The 23,180-nt window shown below is 39.0% G+C and overlaps 1 protein-coding gene across 3 annotated transcripts in view; it reads right to left on the bottom strand.

Annotated features, from left to right (window-relative positions):
- The window catches only part of EFNA5 (ephrin A5), a 190,188-nt gene extending 167,343 nt beyond the window's left edge, over positions 1-22,845 (bottom strand). Inside the window, exons 1-2 of one of the 3 annotated variants that reach the window (XM_030004068.2) lie at positions 22,710-22,845; positions 20,892-22,211 (exon numbers count right to left, since the gene is read on the bottom strand). In XM_030004068.2, coding sequence (XP_029859928.1) covers positions 20,892-21,016 — 125 coding nt within the window. In that variant the 5' untranslated portion in view covers positions 21,017-22,211; positions 22,710-22,845. Of the gene's footprint in view, positions 1-20,891; positions 22,667-22,709 lie in introns of those variants that run through there. The other 2 variants (XM_030004069.2, XM_030004067.2) reach the window with 2 other exon arrangements.
- Between the last annotated feature and the right edge of the window lie 335 nt (positions 22,846-23,180).

Below are 23,180 nucleotides of genomic sequence, written 5' to 3'. Positions count from 1 at the left end.
ATGTTTCCTTAGGAGTGTTTTTTCCTAAGTTTCTTTCAAATTTTCATTTGCCAGGATTTTTCATCTCTTTATAGGATGAGTACTTGTGTTGACTGGGTGGGTAATACAGCCTACTACATTACATTCACCTGAACCGTATCTCTGTATTCATATAGGATCCCTGACTTGCTGTGATGAAAGTGAAATTCATCTCACCAGGCTTCCTAGCTCCCTTCCTACCTTCCCACCCAAGAAAAGTCTTCAAAGAAAAATATGATTAGCATTGTACCTGCTGCCAGTCTTAAAAAAAATAAAAATCTTTCCTGCTGATTCATTTTTGCTTTTAGATAGGTGCTCCTTGAATGTGATGAAAGAGAAGGGTCTCACACATTTCACAATGATCAGCTGTCCTCCTCCCTTTCTGTTTTGTCTGTTATGTTCTCCATTCCCTCCTGTCCTTCAGTCTAGATGATGTGAGGAAACTTCAAAGGACTCACGACCTCCTTTTCTTGCTACTCACAAGACAAAGCCTTGTCCTCTGTGTTTAAGATTACGGAAATGACAGTGTATCTATACCATTATTGTAAAGCATATTGGGATATTTTGAATATGAAAGGAGCTGTATAAAAGCAAATTCTGTTTACTCTCCTCAGAGGGGAATAGGATTGTCTTGTTACTGCACTGGTCCTTTATCTAGGAAGGAGAAGTGCTTGACACTGTGCTAGTAATGAGTTTGCACTGTGCTTTGCTTGCACCCTCTAGCAGCACTATAGCAGGAAGAAACCCAGTCTTCAAGGGTGGGTTAGGAGAAGTTGAAACAAGTATGGGAATTACCTGAAATATGAATATACTGTTGATAAGAAACTTAAAGTACAGTGCCTTAAAGCTAGCAAAAGCTTATAGAGAGCAGTACTAATTCAAAGCCCAGCAAAAATTACTTTTAAGAAGTAGATAACACATTATTATAAATTGCTGTGGAGCAATATGATTGAATTTTAGTTAACCAGGATTTTCATATCACTAGAGATCAGCTGATTTTGTGTGTAGAATATTTAAGAATACAAAATCTGTTATGTTGAAGTAGATTCCGCCCCCTCCCACAAACATTTTTTCCTTTTTTTTTTCCCCAATGAGAAGAATACTGTATGTAAATATTGCATGCTGATCACCAGATCCTGTTCAAGTTCCTTTGTCTGTTCTGAAGACAGAAATGCGTGGTTGGGGCGTTTGTAGTTGTGATACAGAAGAGGAAGGTTTATGATTACTTTTTTTTTCTGCAGTGAATCTGTTTTCCTTTAAAGTGGTATTTTAAACACATAACAGATTTATATCTTGTTCATTTTCCAATTTTTACCATTACTTATGTTTTCTTCTGTCTTGGAGTTTAAACCAACAGCTGGAAAATACATTTTACTGAAAACCACTGCATCACAAACACCAACTTGAAAAAGTTAAACATCATTAGAAAGAATTTTTGTGTATGCCTCGAATGCAAAGTGACTTTCAATAAAGCCAGTATAAGGAAACAAGTAACCAGACTCTTGTCTAGGCCACTTTTCTTTCCTTTTTTAATATCCTTCTTGTTTGTGTGTATGACTCCATTCCTCTTTCCTCACCTAACACAATGATTTTAATATTATGATTGATATTTTACAGACAGGAAAATTCAGAGTTACTGCTTCTGCAACATTCAGAACACTTCTCTGTTACATGAGCCATAAGATTTTTATTTTAACTTTAAAGCATGTGTATATGAGATAGCATAAAATACCCGCATTTTTGAAGGGTTTATTGTTCAGACTGGAAAACATCATATTGTTGTACAAATTATCCCTCTTCTACTTTTAAAATTTAGTGTAGAGTTGGTTCTTTGTACTTGCCAAATCGACTGTTCTAAATGACAGTCATTTGTGAATTGACTGGCTTTTATTAAAAAAAGAATGACCAATCAAAATTATAATGTAGTTATGTGTTCTTTTCTTCAGTCTCATGCTAAAAAAAAAACCCCAAATTGTGTTCCTTCATTACTGTAGCTGATATTTCAACTATAACCATGAGTTTTTTAGAAAGCTTGTAAGTCTTGGTAGAAATATGATCTTACTTCTTTTTGTCTCTGTAATGCTGTGTTTGCCTGACAGCTCCATAATGCAGCTTTATTTTGTATGCTAACATTCTAACCAGCTGTTTTCCCATTTTAGCAGAAGTCAGTTTGAAAAACAGGTAGGTGTTGGTACTTACCACTGTGCACTGAGTTGCATCTGTTTTCTTCAAACTTTTTTGATTCTTTTATTCTGTAAACATTTATCCGAATTTCAAATGAGTATGATAACTGTACTGTGTTAATGCAAAATACTCTCTTATCATATGCAGTCATGCCCACTGTTTCTCTTAGAAGTTCTACATTTATCTTTCCTGTTTTATAGTAGCAAAATTTTTTGATGGACAAATATTACCACAAAATCGAATGGGTTTATTGCAAACTTTTTTTTTTAAATGTAATTCTACCAGTGTTTTCTTAAAAGAACTTAAAGAATTAAAACGTTGTAAGGGCTGGGAGGCGTTGAATTTCTCCAACACTCTTCTCAAGAAGAGTGCTTTATTTTACAGTAGCAGTCTACAAAGAACAAAACAAATCCTACAAAGACCTGTTAGGCATGTTGCCATGATCACTGAAGCAACGAATGCGGGGGCAGGCAGCAGCATAAGAGTTACATTGCCTAGTGCACGGCTAACCATTTACACCTTTCACATTGAAAAAGACCTGCTTGAGAACAAAGGGAAGAAAACCCCTCATCATCTGTGCAGGTACTGATTTTCAGTTCAGCTTCACCATAATCAGTTTCCCGGTTTGATTGGTACAGCCTGTTTCCTGTGGCAGTGTGGCCTTTCGATGAATTGATTGCAATCGCAAAACATGATAAAGAGCTGTTCTCCTAGAGCACAGGGTTTGCACCCAGTCAGTCCATTGCTTTAGGTAGATTAATCAGGAATGTGCACAACCTCCTAACTGAACACAGTACATGTGTCTTTACCTCTGTGTTTTGGATTCAGAAAGGAGTTTAATTTTATGTTCTTCTATGTTTGTCTGTTAACAGATTCTGCATTGACTTGTTCATTTGTGACTAATGAGAAATGTAAAATTGAGTTTTAGCAGAACTAAACTCAACTTGGCTTGATTAGTCAGAAACAATAGCAAACAATGGTACTATAATTGGGCAACATAATTTTATTTCTTGACAATCCAATACTGGGTTTCATTGCTATATTTTAATTGTAATGAGAGGATAATTTAGGACATGAAATGCAGGACAATATAGAGGTGTATATTTTTATTATGGTACATTTCAATTATTATTGGGAAGAATTACTGGAATTGCTGCTTTTGCCCACACTGAGGGTATGCACATATATCCTCTATGTATATTTCATATTTCTATTAAAAAAAATGGTGATGAAACACCACTGAAATAAAAGCAGTTTTTGCCAAGCTGTTATGTCTAAGCCAGTTTCCTTTTAGTTTTCTGTATTCTTCACATTTGTGTGTATGCTTTACTTCCCTATTTCTCATCTAACATAACAGTTTTAATATTATGCTTGGCATTTTACAGCCAGGAAAATTCAGGATGCATTAAGGAAAGTTCTTTTTGTAGCATTAGTATTTGCTTCTTTATAGTATAGAGTCCACAATGTGCATGGGCATTTTCTTTTGCATGATTATCCTATTGCAAAGTATTAGAATGGCTGTGCCAAACAGGGCATAACAAAGTATGAACCCAACAGGTTCCTGAAGGTCTCCGTTGGAAAGTTTGTAGTCTCTTATCTGAACTAAAAGTTCAGAACAACATAGTTTTATGTCATTTTTGTAAACAGAACATGAAAATGCTTGTTTAATCTCTGTGGATGTTAGGTACAAGCCCAAATCATCCTTAAAAAGCAAATGCCTAGAGAGGATGCTCACTGGTTTGACACAAGGATTCTTGCTAAAATCTGCAGTAACTCTGCCTTGTGGAATATCAAATCTGTGCATGTTTTACAATGATCTGTGCAAGTTTCAGCAAATGAGATTGATGATATCTGGTCTAGCATTCTGCTTTAATGGAGAATAAAGAAAATTATACAGACTCATATATGTACATTTATGCATAAAAGTTACTCTTATTGGTCACATTTTTGAAAAAGTGTCCTGAAATTCTCGTCTAATATCTGTAAAAATACTTTGAACATGTCATATGGTGTTGAAAGGGAACAGGAGGGTACAAACACACGAAACAGCTGCCCACCCTGCTTTAGAGCAAAGGTCCATCACCTGCCCAGCACTAGCTGGCAGATGCTTCTCCAATGAGGATAGACTGGCCAAGGAAAGCACAACAATCTGCAGTCTGTGTTTTATTGCCAAGCTGTGTTCCCAAATGAATTAATAAAAAGTGGTGGCCTAATTAAACTACATCCTTTGCATCTTGCCTTCCTTCACCACAGCCAACAACAGCTACATGCAACAGAACAGCAGTGGTTAAACTCTCCAAAACACTTCATCCATCACTGCTCTGATTAGAGCCTCAAACAGTGAGGGCGAGAGAGCTGCCCAAGAATCTACCTTCATTGCCTAGCTCTTCACAGAGGATTGCAAAATCTTTGGCGGGAATCATCCCCTGAAGGAAAAAGTTGGTACTCCTTCTCCACATCCTGCCCAAATGATGCTAAGGCTACATTCATCTAGCACCTCACACAGAAAGTGTGGATGGTGTTAGACACTCCACTTCTGCAAAGCTTTATGCAACCTGCAGCAAGTCCTTGCCCCTTTCTTGTTGGGAGGCTCCCCTTCCTCTGCACTGAGCAGTTGTGCCTTCAGCTGTGTTCACTGTTTAATTTCCCCCACTGCCTTTCTTCTCCTAACACATGCATACTTTAGCCTTGGCTATGGAGTGCAGACTGAGAAGGAACAATAGGAGCCTTTCAAGTCTTCAGAGTGAGCTTTGAGCAAGGCTCAGCTCAGAGACCCAGTCAATATTTACTGCAGTTTGAAGCCACTATTTCATGGCTCCTTCCAAGCAGAACACACTAGTTGGGAACCCCAAGACTTTACTTCATTTTATTCTAGCAAGGTAAAAATAAGGGGATAAACAGATTACAACCAAAAATGCTCTATCTTGGAAATACTCATGGTCACAGAACAAAAAGAAAAAAGGAAAAGGGAAGGGGGACAGGAAAGGTATAGAGGACACTGACACTGAACAATACCACAACTCATGTTTGAAGAGTAATCAGCCACTTGTAATTAGGGAAGTAATTTCTCCCCTAAAGATGATTAGTAAAATTTGAAAATCACACTTCAGACAGCTACTATATGCAAAACTATTTAAAGTGACCCAAGCAAACGAAGTAATGCAAAGAAACCCACCTCATCAACTAACTAAAGCTCTATTCTCTTTGCAACACCTAGGTCACAGCATAACCACAGATCATAGTATGACCACAGGTTATAGCAATGCACCTATTTGCACAGGTACAACCTTCTCATGTTTAAAAACCATAAGTAAAAAACACACTTCTGGCTTATTGAGAGAACAAAGACAGAAAAAGGGTTAAGAATTTACATTTTTCATATTAAGGACCTAAGTCATATGCAAGATGTAATTACTTGCACCCCAAAAGGGATGACTTCACACGTAATGAACGTACAATTAAATGTTTTTAAATAAACATTTTTCCAATTAAAATTGCAGGATTTTGTTTTCCTTTTTGCACTGCAATCACACTTCTGCATAAGCATTCAGCTATTTCCAGAAGCTTGCAGAATTGCAGCAAAACCAACAAAATCAAAAGAAGCATCCTGGCGGAAAACTGAGGTTGTCATTTGTAGAATCTCCCCCCCTTCTTCTTCAGCTTCTTCCCTTACTCCCCATAATCATCCACATTATACCAAAAAAACCACTCCCAAAACCATGTTTCTGACAGTGAAATACAGCTGGATGGACAATCATCATTTACCTGTTCAAACTGAAAGGCAGCTGTATGATTTTTTGTTTAAGAATGGTTGGAGTCCTGTCTGAACATGCTTTCTTATGCTAGACTCCACTGAAAGTTTTGAGTCAAAAAGTCTGACAAGCCACTGTTAAGACAGGAAAAATTACGGGCTTAGCTTCAGATGTGTCAGGATCTTTTGAAAAACACATTTTATGTCAGCCCTGGGGTTAAAGGGCATGCAACAGCAGAACAGATGCACCTTTCCACCTCGCATGTTTAATTTTCAAATGCATGGAATTTTGATTGTTGAGTTGCTTTATTTGAGAATGTTGCATTATTGTCATGGCATTTGTTTGATTTTTTAAATTTGGTAACATCAGATGGGATTCCCAATTCCACTCCTCTCACTTTAAGGGAATGCAGGAAAGCTTATAAGCACCAAAAGATAGGTAGAAAGAACCAGTACAATTAAAGGAAGACACAAACACATCTGCAACAGAGGTAGGACTCCTGAATAACTGAGAAATGCTTGTTTCCGAAACAGAGTTCAAAAGAATAAACTTGAGGTTTCCCAGTCCTAAGAAAGTAAGTACAGGCTCCTTTATACCAAAATCAGTTTGTAATAAATTCCTTTTACCTTTCTTTTATATTGCCTTATCCTAACCCTATGTGCAGGGTGAGAATTTTAATCAATATACAGATAAATAAGCTTTAATATATACAAAATCAATATGTAACCATCCCCGAAACAGTAGCTAAGATGGAACCAAAGTTTTGAAGAGGAAAAAACATTCAGTAAACAACAACTGAAATAAAAGTAGAACTGGCTTTGCAGAAGTGGTAAATGAAAACACACAGTGAACCTTTTCAGAAAGATTTAATCATGTTCTATTTTTTTAAAATACCTTAGCATTACTAATAATGCTTTTGAAATTTGGAGAGGAATAAAAGAGAATGAGGGACAGTGAAGTACTCTCGACTGAACAGTTGATACTTACTTCATTCTCTTCTATTACTGCAACCTAAAAAATAAAATGACATCCCCAATGATTCAGTAAACTCAATGGGAATTTCATGCAAATATAGCACAGCATCTGATCAGAATGTTAACACACTATTTCTTAAATATTGCAGAATACTACTTACAGTTTATTCCCAATCACTTATTATGGAATACTGCAGAAAAAGGTAATTAATAATCCTATATTATCATAAATCATGATATTCTATATTAATCAGATAATTTTTCAGCTGACAAGCCATATTTGTGTAAACATTATTCTTGCTTCTGATACAATATTTAAATAAGAACATTACTGCAGTGATGTGGACTACAGTAAGCAGAGAGTGCAGGAAAGGTTCTCTCTAAAACCTATGAATTTATCTTAAAAGAAAAAAATTATTTCTTTTCTTTCTCAAAGGTGGGAATGTTTCTCAGACCAAAACCATTAACAACACTATCCCTCACAGGAATCACAGCTAACAGTACTAATCTCTAGCACATTTAACTGAAAACCACAGAACTTTTTCACCTGGGTACATCACCATATTTTTGGGACTAAGACATTACCAAGACTTGATTTGTCTCTGACATCTTCATTACAGTGTGGAAAACAGAGGACATTTTGTCTTAAGGGTAAGACTGAGTATGAAAGAAAACAGATAATTCAAGAAGATTGGGTTAAACGTACCTGATACTAATTCTAATTTAAAAATCAAGTCTTGTAGGCATCCACTGTACTAGTTTTATGAAGGAAAAAACCACACAAACACAAAGAAGATGTGATCATTCCTCTGTTGTACATAAGAAAAAAACAGTACAGAAATCCTAATTGGGCACTGCAACAGTCTGATTTACCCACAGAAGTTAAAAAGGCAAAATTGCTTTCATCAGTAATAATATATTAGCTCCAAACTCTACACCTAAAATAAAGTGCTTAGGAAACTCTTCCAAATGCTTTTTTTTCTGAAGGCCATTATAACAGCACTAAATCAAGACAGCTAGTATGAAAAATGGAAAACGGAGATTTCTTTTTACAGTAAGCTATAAAATGTAGTTCAGTCAGAGACAGGGTCTGAAAAAGTAATGTTAAAGTAATGCTGTAAATCACTAAAAAAACTTTTTTTTTTTTTTTAAAGCTAACTATCATGCTTTGGACTAGAAACAGTGAACATGGAGATTCTCTTCATAAAGTGTTCTTCACAAGTAAGTTTTATATAATTCAGATATAGAGAAAAGGTTTGCTTGGAATTTGAATGCAGTGAATAGCCACAATATAGTGACAAACGAGTATGATCTCCCTCTCTAATTGATTTTCCTTCTTCACCCACACTGTCACTTGTTATGATAATGTGAATCTTAACCTTGATAAGAAATTTCATACCAACTTGATTAATGATACTGCAAATAACAACACTCTCTATTTTGGTTTTATTTTAATGAAGAAGCTCTTTATACTCTCAAAACCCTCAGCTAATGTATGGAACTTCTGCTAGTGAAGTTCCTATCTACAATACAACTTTGGAGAGATTGATTTATATTTAATGTTTTTAAGTGAGGATTATGCTGTTAAGCGTGTTACAGAATGATCATGTTCTCTGCAGGAAGCTTTCCTAGTATTTTTTGTAAAGATAGTTTGTCCGAGGACTGTTTAAGACATAAGTTCTTCAACAAAATTCTGTATGCATTCCTTTACAATATTTGTGAACTCAACATAAAAAGCTATTAAACATTCACAGGACATTTTTGAAATATATTTTAAAAAATCAACTTCACAGAAACTTTTTGAAGATTTCTTGCAACTCACTACAAATACATAATAGTAACATTAAACTGGGCCCAATATCTTACATCTGGATCTACCAACACAGAGACTACAAAACATGATCAAATTTCAAATGTATGCATGACGGATACAGTTTAAGAATTAGAACTTGATTTTTTTTGTAAGACCTGATTTTAGGAAAAGTTTATTTCATCAACATCTGTCTTCTCAAATTAAACATGTGCCACATTTCCTGAAAGATGTGTGTTCCTCTCATTACGTTGTACCTCATAGCCACTAGACATCAGCAAGTCCACTGGAAATCAAGAAAAATGTAACACTTGGTACTCCATTAAATGAAAGTGCTTCAAGAATAATTGCTTTCTCATTCTCCCAGCAGCCTCAAAATACAGTGACATGCCACATGACAAGAATCCCTTGTCACCATTTTGGTAAACAGGTAATAAATTACATGGTTTATATATTAAAGAGTTTACATTTGCAAGGAGAAATAGCATTCTCCAACAAAACAGGGACTTCTGTTTTGTAGAAGACTATTGTTCTATTTTCTAGAAAACAGAGACTTCTTTCCTGAATACAGTGTTTTAATTATTTCAGTGAGGAAACAATCCTATCCTATTTGGGCATTCACAAGATCCATCTGGTCTTTAAGGAATATCTTATCTAGAAGAGAGCAGTATATTGCACTTAGTGCTTTGAAAAATACATAACCTGTATCCCAGTGGTGTACTACTGTATCTGATTAATTTCACCTTCATGATCTTAAATTAACAGGGTTTTTTTGGCACATACCAAATTATCCTCCACTGTATAAGGTGTCTAACACCTCAGAGTTTCACTAATGCCTATCTGCTGATCACCTATGATAAGCCAATTCTCACTTTTGAAACTGCTGACGGCAAAGCAGCTCCTCATTCTACCAGGTTTACTTTTATCCCCTTCAGCTCCTCAAAGGTGGAGGTCCCAACTCTGCAAAAACTGTTCAAAAAATCTCAGTCTAGAACTTATTTGAACACAATCAGACAAATACCCACAGGGATATATAGTCCCATGCTGCTGTGCCCTTTGACTAGATTTGATTCACACAGATTATGTGGCCTCACAAAAATTGGCAAGCCTAACTACTGAAACTCTTATTCATGAACTACACTATAAAATCATCAATACAGGACCTAAATAAACTCCCATCCAAAGCAGTGGGAGAATCTTTTTACTTCAATAGAGTTGGATCTGAACACTGCCGAAAACAGTGCAATAAAAAAGCATCAAAAGGTGGTGCATTAAAAAAAAAAAAAAAAAAAAAAATCAACATTAGATCCTGTAGTATCTATTGAGGCATACAATTCAGATGAATGGACTTCCATTCCTCATTAGTACCCATCAGTCCCTACTGACTTCTCCAACTTTTAAAACCTAGGATATTTATTTAAACTACTTTCCTTAATCAGCTTTAGGGACCTTTTTTAAAGGTATTTAAGAACCTATGGGTGTAAAGAAGCAGAAATAAAATCTTAGACAGCTAGGTACCAAGCAGCCTCAAAAATCCCACCTGGCTCCTGTCTGCAACTCTAGGTACCTAAATATATTCAAAATTCTGGTTCTGAGGATCTATTCTTTCTCAAATCAGTGGGCTAAAAAACCTGCTTAAATAAATTACTCATTTTACAGGCTACAAAACAAAATTAGTAAATATCAGTATGAAGGCACAACTTCACTCTTTCAGTGTCTTTAAGGACAACATTCAAGATGATAAACTCTGCAATTATGCACTTATGCTTACATTTGGAAATACTTATGCAGTGATAAATAGAACCAGCACACACTTCACCAAAGCCACTACTGCAATTCTCCAAAATCTTAACCTGATTTTGCTGAAGATGACCTGCACATCATGGGCTGAAAACAGAAAAAAGGTGAACATGCATACTAGCTGCTTTCATTTAGCTTTTTTTTTTTTTTTTTTTTTAATCCAGTTTACTATGCAGGACACAAGCAAAAGCATACAAAGGATAAGATGATGCAGGCAAATACCAGCTTTGATCTCAGCACTTTTATTGGAAAGCTCAGTTCACCATAAAGCGTGCGAGACAGAAGGAAAGAGAGAAACACAGAAGTGACTGAAATGCGAAGGGAAAAGTGTATATAACTTAGACATAAGTGAAGGGACAAATACAACCCTAGAATTAAGATCTTTTGAATGCAGGAATAATAAACTTCCAAGTAAATGTCACTTCACTATGACTGAGTTTCCCCAATTGGGTATTGTATATATATAATTTTATATATATAATTATTAGGCACACACTTCCCATGTTCTTTCCCCCCAAAAGCAGAGCTGACAATGGTGACAGCAGAGTGTGTAATTAGTTTTTATTGTTCCCCTGACAGCCATAGCTCTGCAAGGACCCCTTGCCTTTTCCTTTGTAAATGTTATGGAAAAATACACTAATGACAGGCATTTAATTATGGGCACAGCGACCATGATGGGAGCTGTGCCAAAAGTGACTGGCAGCTTTGGATACCAGATATTCACAGCAATGGTTCTTTTTCTCCCATACCTTGTAACCCAGATTACTGAAGAGGTGAGTTTTTTAAAATATCTTTTCTAAAGCTTTGCTTATTGTCTATGGATATTATTAACTATCACCTTAAAAACAGATGGAAAAAATAAATAGACAAAATGGTAATTTTTTTTGTTCAAATGTATCATGAGGTTTTTTGAAAGAAGACTACCCACTGTCAATGCCATCAACGTAAAAGAAATCCCCACCAGCTCTGGCACATAGTTGACTTTTTTTAATTATACATAGCTACAAACAAAAAGATACTATGCCCCCTTAACATAACTTTATTCAATATTTACAATAAACTGTCCCACATTCAACTGTAGTTGCTGAGGTGCTTTTTTGCTTGATTAATTAGCAATTGGGAGACCTGCTTTTTGGCAGCTTTTGTATCCCTATTATTTCTTCTGGTTTGGCACAAAAACTCCCTTTTGGGAGCACCAGTATTTGTACTGTACCCCGCTTAGTGATGGATCACTAATTTTTAATAAGCTAAGCCCCGAGAGAACTGCAAAAAGATGTATAAGTATATTGGTGCAATAACTATAAACAAATAAATTAAAAAATAAAAGGGGGGGGGAGGGGATGTTGGGGAGAGCTGTTGCAGTATATAAAATATGAGGTCTTTTCCAGACTATGCATGGAGAGCCTATCCAGGAGATCACATGTAGTCTGAAGAGCCGGGTCTGAATTGGCTTTTAACTACTTGATCCAAATCTCTGCCTTTATCTTTAAAAAGCTTTTAAAAAGCGACTAGCTAATGTGGATGCACATTTTCCTTGAAGAATGCTATATCTGAATGTCCCTTTACTGTTTCTCATCCCTCCCCCACCACCAGATGAATGAAATTACTCTGTGAAGCAGATCTCTATGAAGAATGACCACACAATTCTGGACCAAACGGTTCTAAGTCTATGTAGCAGTCACAAATCCCTGACTAAGCTGAACAAAGCAACATTATTCCTAAGTGGTAAGTTTGGGAATATAAAAGTGAAGCTGTCTGGCTCTAAAGTGGTAACTTGCAAATAGCTGCAGAGTCAATGTTGGCTGTCCATCCCCCATCCAGCTGGCTCTCATATCAGTAACTTCAAAAATGCAGTTTGCCATTATGGTGGCTTAAGGCACTTTGTGTGCCAGTGCAATGACCATGCTGTGTGTGCATGTCAGAAGGTCAATACTTTCAAATTCCAGAGTCTCTCTTTATTTCCTTCTTTTCTGGAAACAATAGGAAAGAGAGCAGGATTGATAGCTCCTACTTTGTTAACTTCTGCTCACCAAACGCCCTGCCTGTATGAATATGTAACTATTTTTTAAAAATCTGATTAGACATCAACTAAATAAAAAAAAAAAAAAAAAACCAACAATGCAGCTGGTTTTCCTACTCATTAACAACATTAATTAACAAGTTTCTTTGCAACAACTTTTAACAAATCCAGGGAACCCAACATCATTACAGTTGCTAGCAGTCCTTACCTAACGCTGATGAACTAGCATCGCAGACTGATAACTGTGCTACAAAGATCATCATCAAATCTACCAGTAAGCAAAGTAAAATACTTCCTTTTTTCTGTCTCCTCACAAAAAATACATCTATATTTTATTTATACAGCACTACCAAGCCAACAAAATATTAGACATTGAGAGATTTGCTATTTCTTTGTTCAGTTTTGATGAAAAGATTTAGAATGTATTCAGCTCCAGTTTCAAAGGCACAGAGATAAGATACTCAAATTTATTTACAAAATTAAAACAAATGTAAAGTAAAAATTAAAATTAAAAAAACCCTAGGCACAGTACTAGTATTATAATAAAAATTATACATATTTCTTAGCAATTCCCTGTGTGATAAGACAATGTGATTTGAATGTCTGTAGAGAGAAGGTAGTTCTTCTGAAGTGTAATATGAATATGAAAAATACTACTTTGAAGTCCACAAAAGCAAAAAGGTAGTGCTTTATTGCTTCCCACTAGAGAAAGGCTGCAGTGCTCAACTACTACTGATGAACAACTCACACAAAGTGAATACGCCCACCACTGGCCAACATCCACCCCCAAGGAAAAAAAATGAAATAATTTCAGGGAGGAAAAATTGTATTATTTTAACAAATAAAGAATGTCAATGCTACACAGCAAACATTAATTATGGCACAAAATACATTGTTAAAATATGCATCCTTTTAAATGTCACGAGGCCAAATTTTATCTTTCAGAATGGAACAAGAAGATATTTTAGCAGAGGGTGATCAGAGTCAAAGCAAACATATCTCCTACTCCAGTTTTTTGCCTCACCACATGATTCACAAGCAAGTCATTCCTTCTCTGCACTCCAGCACCATCTCATTACTGTCATCAAAAACTAAAAATGGTGCTTATCAAATAAGACAGTTCTTCAAGAGTCCAATGAAAGCAAATAAAAAATATAAAGTTACTCAGTGATAAACATGAAGTAAAATTTTTTATTGTTGAACAGTTCCTCATTACATGAATATGCTGATTTAATGACAGAAAAAAATATTAACAAAGTAAAAATTAAGTAATACTGTACTTACGGGTTTTGTCAGTCTAAGATCCTTTTTTTCCATGCCATATATCAGCATAGATAGGTAAATTCTTCCACTAGATTATAATGCAAGTGACAATAAGAATTGCAATTTTCAAGGCTTTTCAGGTAAAAATTGCCAAACCTGAAGAATTTGCTATAAATTGGTATTAGCAATTCAAGCAGATCTTGCTAATTAGCAGGACTCTTGTGCATCTTCTTGTTAGCTGATTTTTCTTTTGACAGCATTTTGACTGGTCATGCATTTGAACAGAAAAATGGCCATAAAACTCCTAGCATACCAGTTAACAGAACACGGGCTTCAAACAATTTCTCTATTGCAGCAGTTAAAAATAAACAAACTCATTTTTGTCGTAAAACTAGGATCTAACAATGTATTTTCATCAGCCTATCAACAGTAAAATATGAAGGATGTTTCCCCAGATGAAAAAAAAAAAAAAAATATATATGGGGGGGTGGTGGTGGTGTATTTTTCCTTTACTGGAAACCTTGGCGTTCTACAGGAGAGAAATACAATCTCAATCCTCACAGAATAGCATCCTTTTTAAATATATATTCAAATACTTAATTTTAACACTAATTATTTTTACAAATGCATAGGAGGGGGAATTTGTAGTTTTGTAATATAACAATTTATGCTTGGTTTCTTAAAAAGGAGTATTTCAGACATCTATCCATGTTTGCACACTATAAAATAATACCCTCCATTTTAAATGAGCTCAACTACAATCTAGCTGGTAGAGACTATAATGAATAGGGAGAATGCAAAAATGCAAGGAAGACTTCTAATGCATGAAGGATTCTATTTTTCCATTCAGTTATGCTGAAGTACATTACAGTAGGGCTTACTCACAATAACTGTAATACTACCAGAAAGCAATTTCAATAACGCATCTGTTTATTTTAAACCAAACGTTTCCATTTCATTATGTTGGTGTGCTGCTGACTGACTAAATTTTAAGCACAAGTGCAACGAAAACTTAAGCAAAACAGGGGCCTTTATTCTCAACAGTGAATTACACTATTCAGAACCACTAGAAGATCAGATTAATCATGAGACTAAAGACATTTTTTAAAAAACAATGCTCAGAACTGGATAGCAGAGCAAAGAGTGATTATTGGAAGAAAATCTCAGTTCCAAAATACTTCTAGCTGCTTTAAAAAAATTGAAAAACAAACAGTGAACCAAAGCAAGAGAGATACATCTCACAGCTATGGACAAACTACTGTCTACTTATGCTTTCCCCAGGAAAGGCTGCATCTTTGTTAGCATCTTCTCTAAGGTGATCCAAATGACCAGCCTTCTTTACATGCTTTTTTAAAGTCTAATATTTCAACAATGCAGTACTCTGCCCAGTGACGGTCTAGTTTAGGAAGTACCAGTAATAGGGTACTCTGGTAAGCCCGGAGAGTTCTCAAAGCATATCCCTGTAATCTTCTCTGTTTCATTTCACATTTCTGTGCCTGAGTGCTTGGTTACCTACCTGCCCACCTACTGACCCAGGGGCTACTAGCATGCAAAGAAACAGCACAATGGGAAGATGGCCAAGAACTAAAGCACAGATTCTACAAATAATTTTTTTACTATTATTCTTAATTTTAAAACAAAAGATCTGAGCTGGAAGATGGGACCTGCGAATTAGTAAAGCTATTCATTTTCTAAATATTTAAGAGTTCATCAACTAAAAAAATTCCCTTTCAGAGATCTTTTTTCCTCACACAACATTCATTTATTCTATACTACATCACCTTGAAATGACACACTTCAATGCATGTGTCCATACATATGTATACACATGCGTATATATACATAAGTATACACATACATACGTTGAAATACATACATATTCGCATATGAATGTATATATATTACATATGCCTCTCCATATGAATGCAAAGACCATGACTCCTGAAGAACTAATTGCATTCATTCATTTTCTCAGCCCAGCATGAAGCTGGTAGATTGCTGGGATCATAGTAACAGGGGAGAGAAAGGAAGGCTCATCTTTATCTGTCCCTCTCCAAAAGGATATAGGGCTAGCAGAAAGAACGCAGTGAAGTGTCCTCACTGTGCATTTGGAAAAGATTTAATAAGAAGCATTTCATGAAGACCATGTGCCACTTAACAAGGTGCCTTTCATACGAAGGTGGAAGCCAGTGATACTATTGTTCTTTGTGTAGTTTTTCCACAGAATGTTTCAAACTGTTTCAAAACCCCACTTTTAAAATAAACACCAATATTCTTTTGGATACACAAGGTGTTAGTGAAACTATTAGAAGCACAGAAAGTAGGTATAAAGAACTGAAGGCTCTACTACTGATCTTTTAATTACAAGAAATCAGTCAGAGATTTCTTCAGCTCTCAGAGCAAGCTGCTGGATACAATGCTCTTGAGATACAACCTATGCTGTTTCAAAATAGTTACATATACTTATATATGTGTGTGTGTGTGTGTGTGTGTATGTGTGTGTATATCCCAAGTACTTAAGCTCTTATGCTTCCCTCAACATATAAAAGTTATATGGAATACCAAAACCAAAGCAAATGCTTTGATTTTGCCCCTCTTCATCCCCAACTTCTTAGTTGTTCTTAACACACTTTGCTGCTGCTTTCTTATCCCAACCATTTCTGCATGGTTTCCCTAATCTCTGTACATAGGCAGAACAATTTCTAGATAAAAAACAGACAAGCCAAACTGAACAAAAAAACAGCCACATGACCTCACCATATACAACCAACATACCATGGTGAAATCTGCAAACACATATGAATGGATGGTTGGATTCTCAGACATCTATCCAGCTGACCAGCGTACTGCCAAGAAGCACCAGGTCTGCATGAGCAGCCACAGTCAGAGCTTCTCAAAATTAAGTCTATGTGTTTGGCTGGTTCAGGGAGGCACTTAAGTACACATCCATTCATCCACACAACTGCAACAGAACTTAAGTGTGTCGGTATGCACTTCAGGGAAATGAGATGCTTTTCTGAATCAGTGCCTAAATACTCAGCTACAAAATTCACCTAAGTTTAGACATCCAGGTTGTGAAATTCTGGTCTATGCATAGAATTTTCAGAAGCATCCACTAATTTTTCTGTTCACTGCTCCCAAGTGTCTATCTTAAAAAAAAAAAAAAAACCCTCTGGTAATATTGATCAGATTGTGGTATCCAGCTTAATTATGGGAACTCACCAGTTGAAGCTGAAATGATTTTTCAGTATCTAAATTCTCTAATTACCATTTGATTTCTTGATTTCATTATCCACATAAATACACAAACAGAAAATATATCAGCATCCTATGTCTTTATAATAATTCTCTTGTGGATGTAACTTTATACACATTTTTCTTGTAAAAGATACAGCCAAATCCAATAATACTGCTAATAAAAAATATTTGCTTTCATGAGACTACAAGGTTTGGCCTCTATATATGACCAGAAACTAGACTTGAAATGCAAGTATTTTTAACCACCTTGAAACTAGTAACAATTTATGAAGCTATACAACCTGCCACTGAAACAACTTCTAGGGAAATACCTAAATATAAACCACAATCTCAAAGCACAATCCTGCAAGCAGAAAAATGTAGCAATAATTACAACAAGTAGTTCAGCTTGAACTCTGACAAGATTAAAAGCAGTAGCAAGCACTAAGCAAACAGACCGCTTCAAAATTTGGCCCAAGTACATGACATTTTGGCTGAATTCTAATTACAAGGACACTAGTAATCAGGATTAAATGAATATGCTCCATTACAATACAAACTCCCCAAACTATTTTAAGTGTTGGATTCAGAATAATATTCTTTGACAGTAATGTTTTGCTGTCTCATATAAGAACACATATGCAAACAGTGCTGAAATACTAATGCACTTTGTGACAATTAGAATTTATGTACACTTAAATCTAAGCCTACATAAATAACAAAAATACTAGAACACATTTTCAAGCTTACTTGAGGATTAATTTCCAATCCACAAAAAAAGGATTAAAATAACTTATTTTATTATACTTTGAAATTCTAATACTCAAAAGTATTCTCATCTGGAATTGGACTACAGCATTTATGGTACTTCATGTACATTGTTAATTAAATACATAACAAAAATACGGCATGGGAATACTTAAAACATTTCTAAGAACAGACTTAGGCTCTGTAAGAATATACAGCTTTGTTACACATACATGCTAACAGTAATGATCACAGAATATTTTTTTAATTGTTCTAGCAGAACTTTGGCAACTAACCAAGAAACGTAATGTGAATTTTGCTAATAGACTAGGATTTCTTATTTACCAAATATTGTTTGCACCAGGCACACTTATCAGTTGAACCACTCATCAATTTACTAATGTGTCTTTTAATAAGGAGGAGATCTTCATGTATTTCAATAAATTGCTGGAGTTTCATACTAAAAACCTAAACATCATCCTACCTGAGGGAAGTACAATCATTATTATATTCTCCAAAGTTTTGATGAAACCTTAATTTAGAGTGCCTTTAATCACTATCAAAATGATCAACATTTCATTTTTAAAGTGAATTAATTAGATCTACAGCAGTTTGTTAATTCTGAATAAATACAATAAAGTAAGCTAAAGCACAACTGTGGCATTTGTGTTTAAAGAATGACAGTATATTTGGTCTTCTGATTTCAAATGTTATCATGGAGTAAGCATCCCTACTTACTTCTACATGTATAAAAACCAGATTGTTCATCTCCTGAGTCTGCCTCTGGAAGCAGATAAATCACTGTGAAGTTATTCCTGCAACAATGTTAATTGCTCTAAAAATTTTGATAACTGAAGTGAATTTTGCCTTCAGCTTAGATTCTGACGAAACGAATTCAAAACACAAGTGTTTTCCTTCCTTTGGATTTCTTACATCTGCCATTCAGGTGTTTCCCTGTTTTACTGTAATGATCGTGTGACTTGGAAAGCACATAAAAACCAGCACACTGTATAAAACAAAGGGAGAAATACCTCTGCACCGTGCTCTTTCTCATATTTTTTAACTCACGGATAAACATGACATGTCCAAATAGATACTTCCATTGTGAGAGCGCAGTGTTTATTTTAAAACAAGAAGAAATGCCTGGTTCTAAAAGGGAAGGTTTAGAAACATCTTATAATTAACTCTTCCTCTAGTCTTTGGAAGAATAACAAACCTAAGTTTTCTTTGCAGTCTGCTGATGTTTAATCTTGGACTAAGAAGAGATTTCATTAACAGTAATAAAATATGAGTAAACTTACTCGAATCCTTACAAATCCATTCAATGCGTAATACCTATCAACTATGTAAGCATTGCTTGTACCTTCAACTATCTTTACCTATATGCAGTTATTATATAAGCTCATCACATACAAGAGAGCAGAAGTGAAGAGTCTTGAATCTAAGGTTATTTTTGAAGTATTTTAGCTGTTATGCCAGCAACGTGTGCAGTCAAACCTATTTCTTTCAACAATCCTCCTTCCACCCCGTGGGATTTGCAAATATTACTTTATTTTTTTTCCAGCACTTACATTTCATTTTGCCTAACAACAACAGAAAAAACTCTGGTTTTGAGCAACAAGCAATTTTGGGGGATCTATGTTCTTTGATGTGAGATGTAACTTTTTGTCCTATTTATTCTGAGCAATTTTTTTCAAGTCACACATGTAAAAAGAGGAAAATGTAGAGATAGGCATTTAAAATTACAGATGCTCATCATTCCCAAGCATGATTGTTACTTTGGATAAATCCTCTTTGTCTCAAGCTTTGTGTGCCAACTATTTATTGCTGAGGCGTTGTTACCAGGATCACAGTATTAAAGTGCTGGACAGACTAGCTAACTCTGGGCACTTGAAAATTCTGCCTGTTAACTTCTGCACCACCTATTTTGAAGCCACTCTGGAATACTGAGCAGAGGAGTTTTCTGCAGGCAACACAGATCTATTAAAAAACATGACCTGTGACAAAAATCAATGTGCTAATCTCAAGCCAAACAGCAGTATCAGAAGCATAAAAAAGAGATAACCTAAGATAAAATGTCCCTAAATTTACTTAGACTAGCTTGACAGGTTTAAAAAAAAAAAAAGTCTGCTCACACGCACTTTTAACAAGGCAAAAAATTTAATACCCAGGTGACTTTTTACATAGATACCATTTGGAGCAGGACTGAAATTTTCTGATGCTAAACGTGAGGGAAAACTCCAGAAAAATTAAATGAAACCTCCCTTCCCAGCAGAAGGCTCGTGGCACTGCACGCAAAGCCTGGTGTCAGAAACCCTCAGGCGCGCCTGGGCGCGCGGGCAGCGGGCAGGCAGTGTCAGCACCGCTCAGCCCCGACGGGGACACCGGCGGTGCGCCGTCCTGTCCTCGGCGGCACCGGCATCCCCCCGGCCCGGGACGACGTACCTACCTCGCTTCCTCACGCTTACCTCTAGCCTGCCCGGGAGAGCCCCCCGCCGGGCGGGCAGGGCAGGGCTGGGCAGGGCAGGGGGAAAGGCACCCCGCAGCCGCCACCCCTGACAAGCTATTCCGCCCAGGGCTGCCGCGAAGCCGGGGCTGGCCGCCCCGCTCCGTCCCGACCGGGAGGGAGACCGCCGCCTCCCTGCCCGGGGCCGGCTCCCCGCTACAGCGGGCGGCTCGGGGCCGCGCCCCGACTGCCGCAGAAGCCCGCCGGGGCAGAAGCGGGGGGCCGCTACCTGCGCCCCCTCATCCCACCAAACTCCTGGGGCAGGCTCGGCCGCAGGCGCGGGCTGCCCCGCTGCGAGAGGCGCCCACGCCGCGCCGGGGGCGCATCCGCCTGGCGCCCGCGGACCGGGGAAGCGGCTAGCGTGGTGCAGCGCTGGGGGGGGGGGGGGAAATACCACCACCCCCCCCCCACCGTCGCTGCCTGTAGCCCTAACCCTCCGAAAAAGAAAGTTTTCCACCCCATCTTGCAGTCGGGGTAGTTTCTGCAGGCGGCGGGCAAGAGCCGCCAGCGCTGGGGGCGCGGCGCCGCTCCCCGCCCCCCCCGCCACCGCCCGGTGCGCACCCGCGGCCGCCCCGCGTACCTGGGGTTGGTGCTGTTCCAGTAGACGGCGTAGCGATCGGCAACCGCCTTGGCGCCGGGCTCCTGCCCGCGCACGCACACCCACAGCGCCGCGGCCGCCAGCAGCAGCATCTCCACGTGCGGCATCGCGCCCGGCCGGCGGCGCGGCGAGACGGGATGCGGGGAAAATTGAGAAAGGGGGAAGGAAAAAAAAAAGGGGGGGGGGCAGACGAGACCAAGCCGGGGCACAGGAGGCGGTGTGTGGAGGTAAATAAATAAAAAACGAGGCGCAGAGGCGGGTGGGCTCCGCGGCGTGCCGCGCCGCAGCGAGCGGAGGGCGCCTGCCGCCGCAGACGGGCAGCCGGCAGGGAGGCGCGATCCGCGGTCCCTCAGGGAGCCTCACCCCGGCAGGGGGAGGTGGGGGCCGAGGCGGGCGGCGGCGGCAAGCGGCGGGCGGTGCTCATTCACCGGGAGTCCCGTACGGAGCCGACGGCACGACATACACCGGCCCGCCGGCGTGGCGGGCGGGCGAGGGGCGCCGTTCCTCCGCCCCCTAAGAGCGGCTCCGGCAGCGGTGACGGCGCGGCCCCGCGGCTCGGGGGCGGCCGGGGGACGCGGGGATGGAGGGAGCGAGCAGGAGAGGGGGGAGAAGAGCGGGGAAGAGGGGAAGGAGGTCTTCCCCCTGGAAGCCCACGGACGGTCCTGGAAGTATATGAAAGGCCGCCGGCTGGGAGAGGGGCGAGCACTACGGGCAGACCTTAAAAGTACAAAGTTCGTGTCTTCCCTCCTGACCCTCCGCCGCCCGGAAACGAAAAACAAACAAAAAAAAAAAAAGAAAAAAAAAAAAGAAAAAAAAAAGGGAGGGGGGAGCAAAAACCCTGAGGAGTTTGCTGCGCTGATGGAGTTGGGGAGCCTGTTCTGCAGCACAGAGAGTGTCTTGAAGGAGACTTTGTGGAGTGGTTTTCTTGTCCTTCCTGTTCCTGGGCGGTGGATGCACCAAGGACTGAGCAACAGCAAAGGCGGAAAAAAAAAAAAAAAAAAAAAAAGACAAGGGAAAAAAAGGCGGGGGGGGGGGGGGGGACCCGGCCAATCCAAGAAATACTGCGGCGTGGAAACCAAGGAGATGCAAATAAAAAAATTGTTTTATGAGAGGGCGTGGAAAAGAGCAAAACCTCGTAGAAGTGGAAAATCAAGCCTGCAAACTCCTCTGATGATGCTGGTCTTGGCTGGCCTCTCCTGCTCGGGGGACGAACGGAGCGATACGGCGAGGTGCGGAAATCTGCTTCAGCCTGCCGGAGCCTTTCTGTGATAAAGCAGGGTCCAGTCCCGGGAATATCAACTTCTGCGGAAGGACAAAACAGTTTGAAAGAGCAGGAAGGGGGTGAGAGAAAAAGAATCCACCCCTCAGATGACTACATAAGGAGATCGGGAAAAAAAAAAACCAAACCACCCAGTTCTTCTCGGTCTTGCCCAACAGCTGCTCCCCTTTTCCCTCTGAAGCAGCAGCAAGAGCAGCAAGGAAAAATATACCACGCCAGCAGGCAAATAAATAAACTTGAATGCAGCGGCAGGCAGGGAGGGATCGTAAAGAGCGACGAGGATTGGAGGAGCAAAAGTCAGTTTGGAAAAAAAAAATTGCTTTATGGGAGGAAAAAAAAAATCTTTAAACAGTCACGCCCCCTTTTGCAATGACCGGTCCCTTCACTGCGTGTAAATCCGACATCAGCAACCTGGAAAAGCTAGGAGCCTGGCGTGCTGGGTTGTCTCTGTGCATGCGTGTGTGCGATAGGCAACCGCAGAGATATATACGCGGTATACAGAGGTACACACGCATACATACATGCACACGCGTGTGTCCGAGGCGGGATCTGGCGCCGGTGTGCGTGAGGGATGAAGGCGAGGAGGAGGTGCAGGCAGCCAGCTCGGAGCACGGTCGCTGCTGCTTGGTCATGTGGGATTTTTGCATGCAGTTTACTTGGGGAAGGAGGGCGGGGGGGATTTGCCTGCGCAGCCAGTCACGGCACAGCCTGCTGTTTGCTTACAGATCGCCTTTTTTTTTTTTTTTTTTTTTTTTTTTTTTTTTTTTTACACCTCGACCTGATTGGCTTGCAACACGAGAAAGGCGGCGGCGTCCCAGGCTTCTCCTCCTCCATGCCAAAAAAATACCCAACCCCACCTTCTGGAAACCTGACTAATTGAATTACTAAGACATCGGAGTGGTTCCTGTGCAGCCTTACTGCTAAATGTAACCATTTCAACGCCGGATGCTATGGTAGGGTTTACGCGGCCTGTGTACGGATGAGTTTCCGTC

This window comes from Aquila chrysaetos, chromosome Z (assembly GCF_900496995.4).
Source record: "Aquila chrysaetos chrysaetos chromosome Z, bAquChr1.4, whole genome shotgun sequence".
Taxonomy (NCBI): domain Eukaryota; kingdom Metazoa; phylum Chordata; class Aves; order Accipitriformes; family Accipitridae; genus Aquila; species Aquila chrysaetos.
Note: the sequence above shows the minus strand (reverse complement) of the source record. Positions and strands in the feature narration are given on the sequence as shown.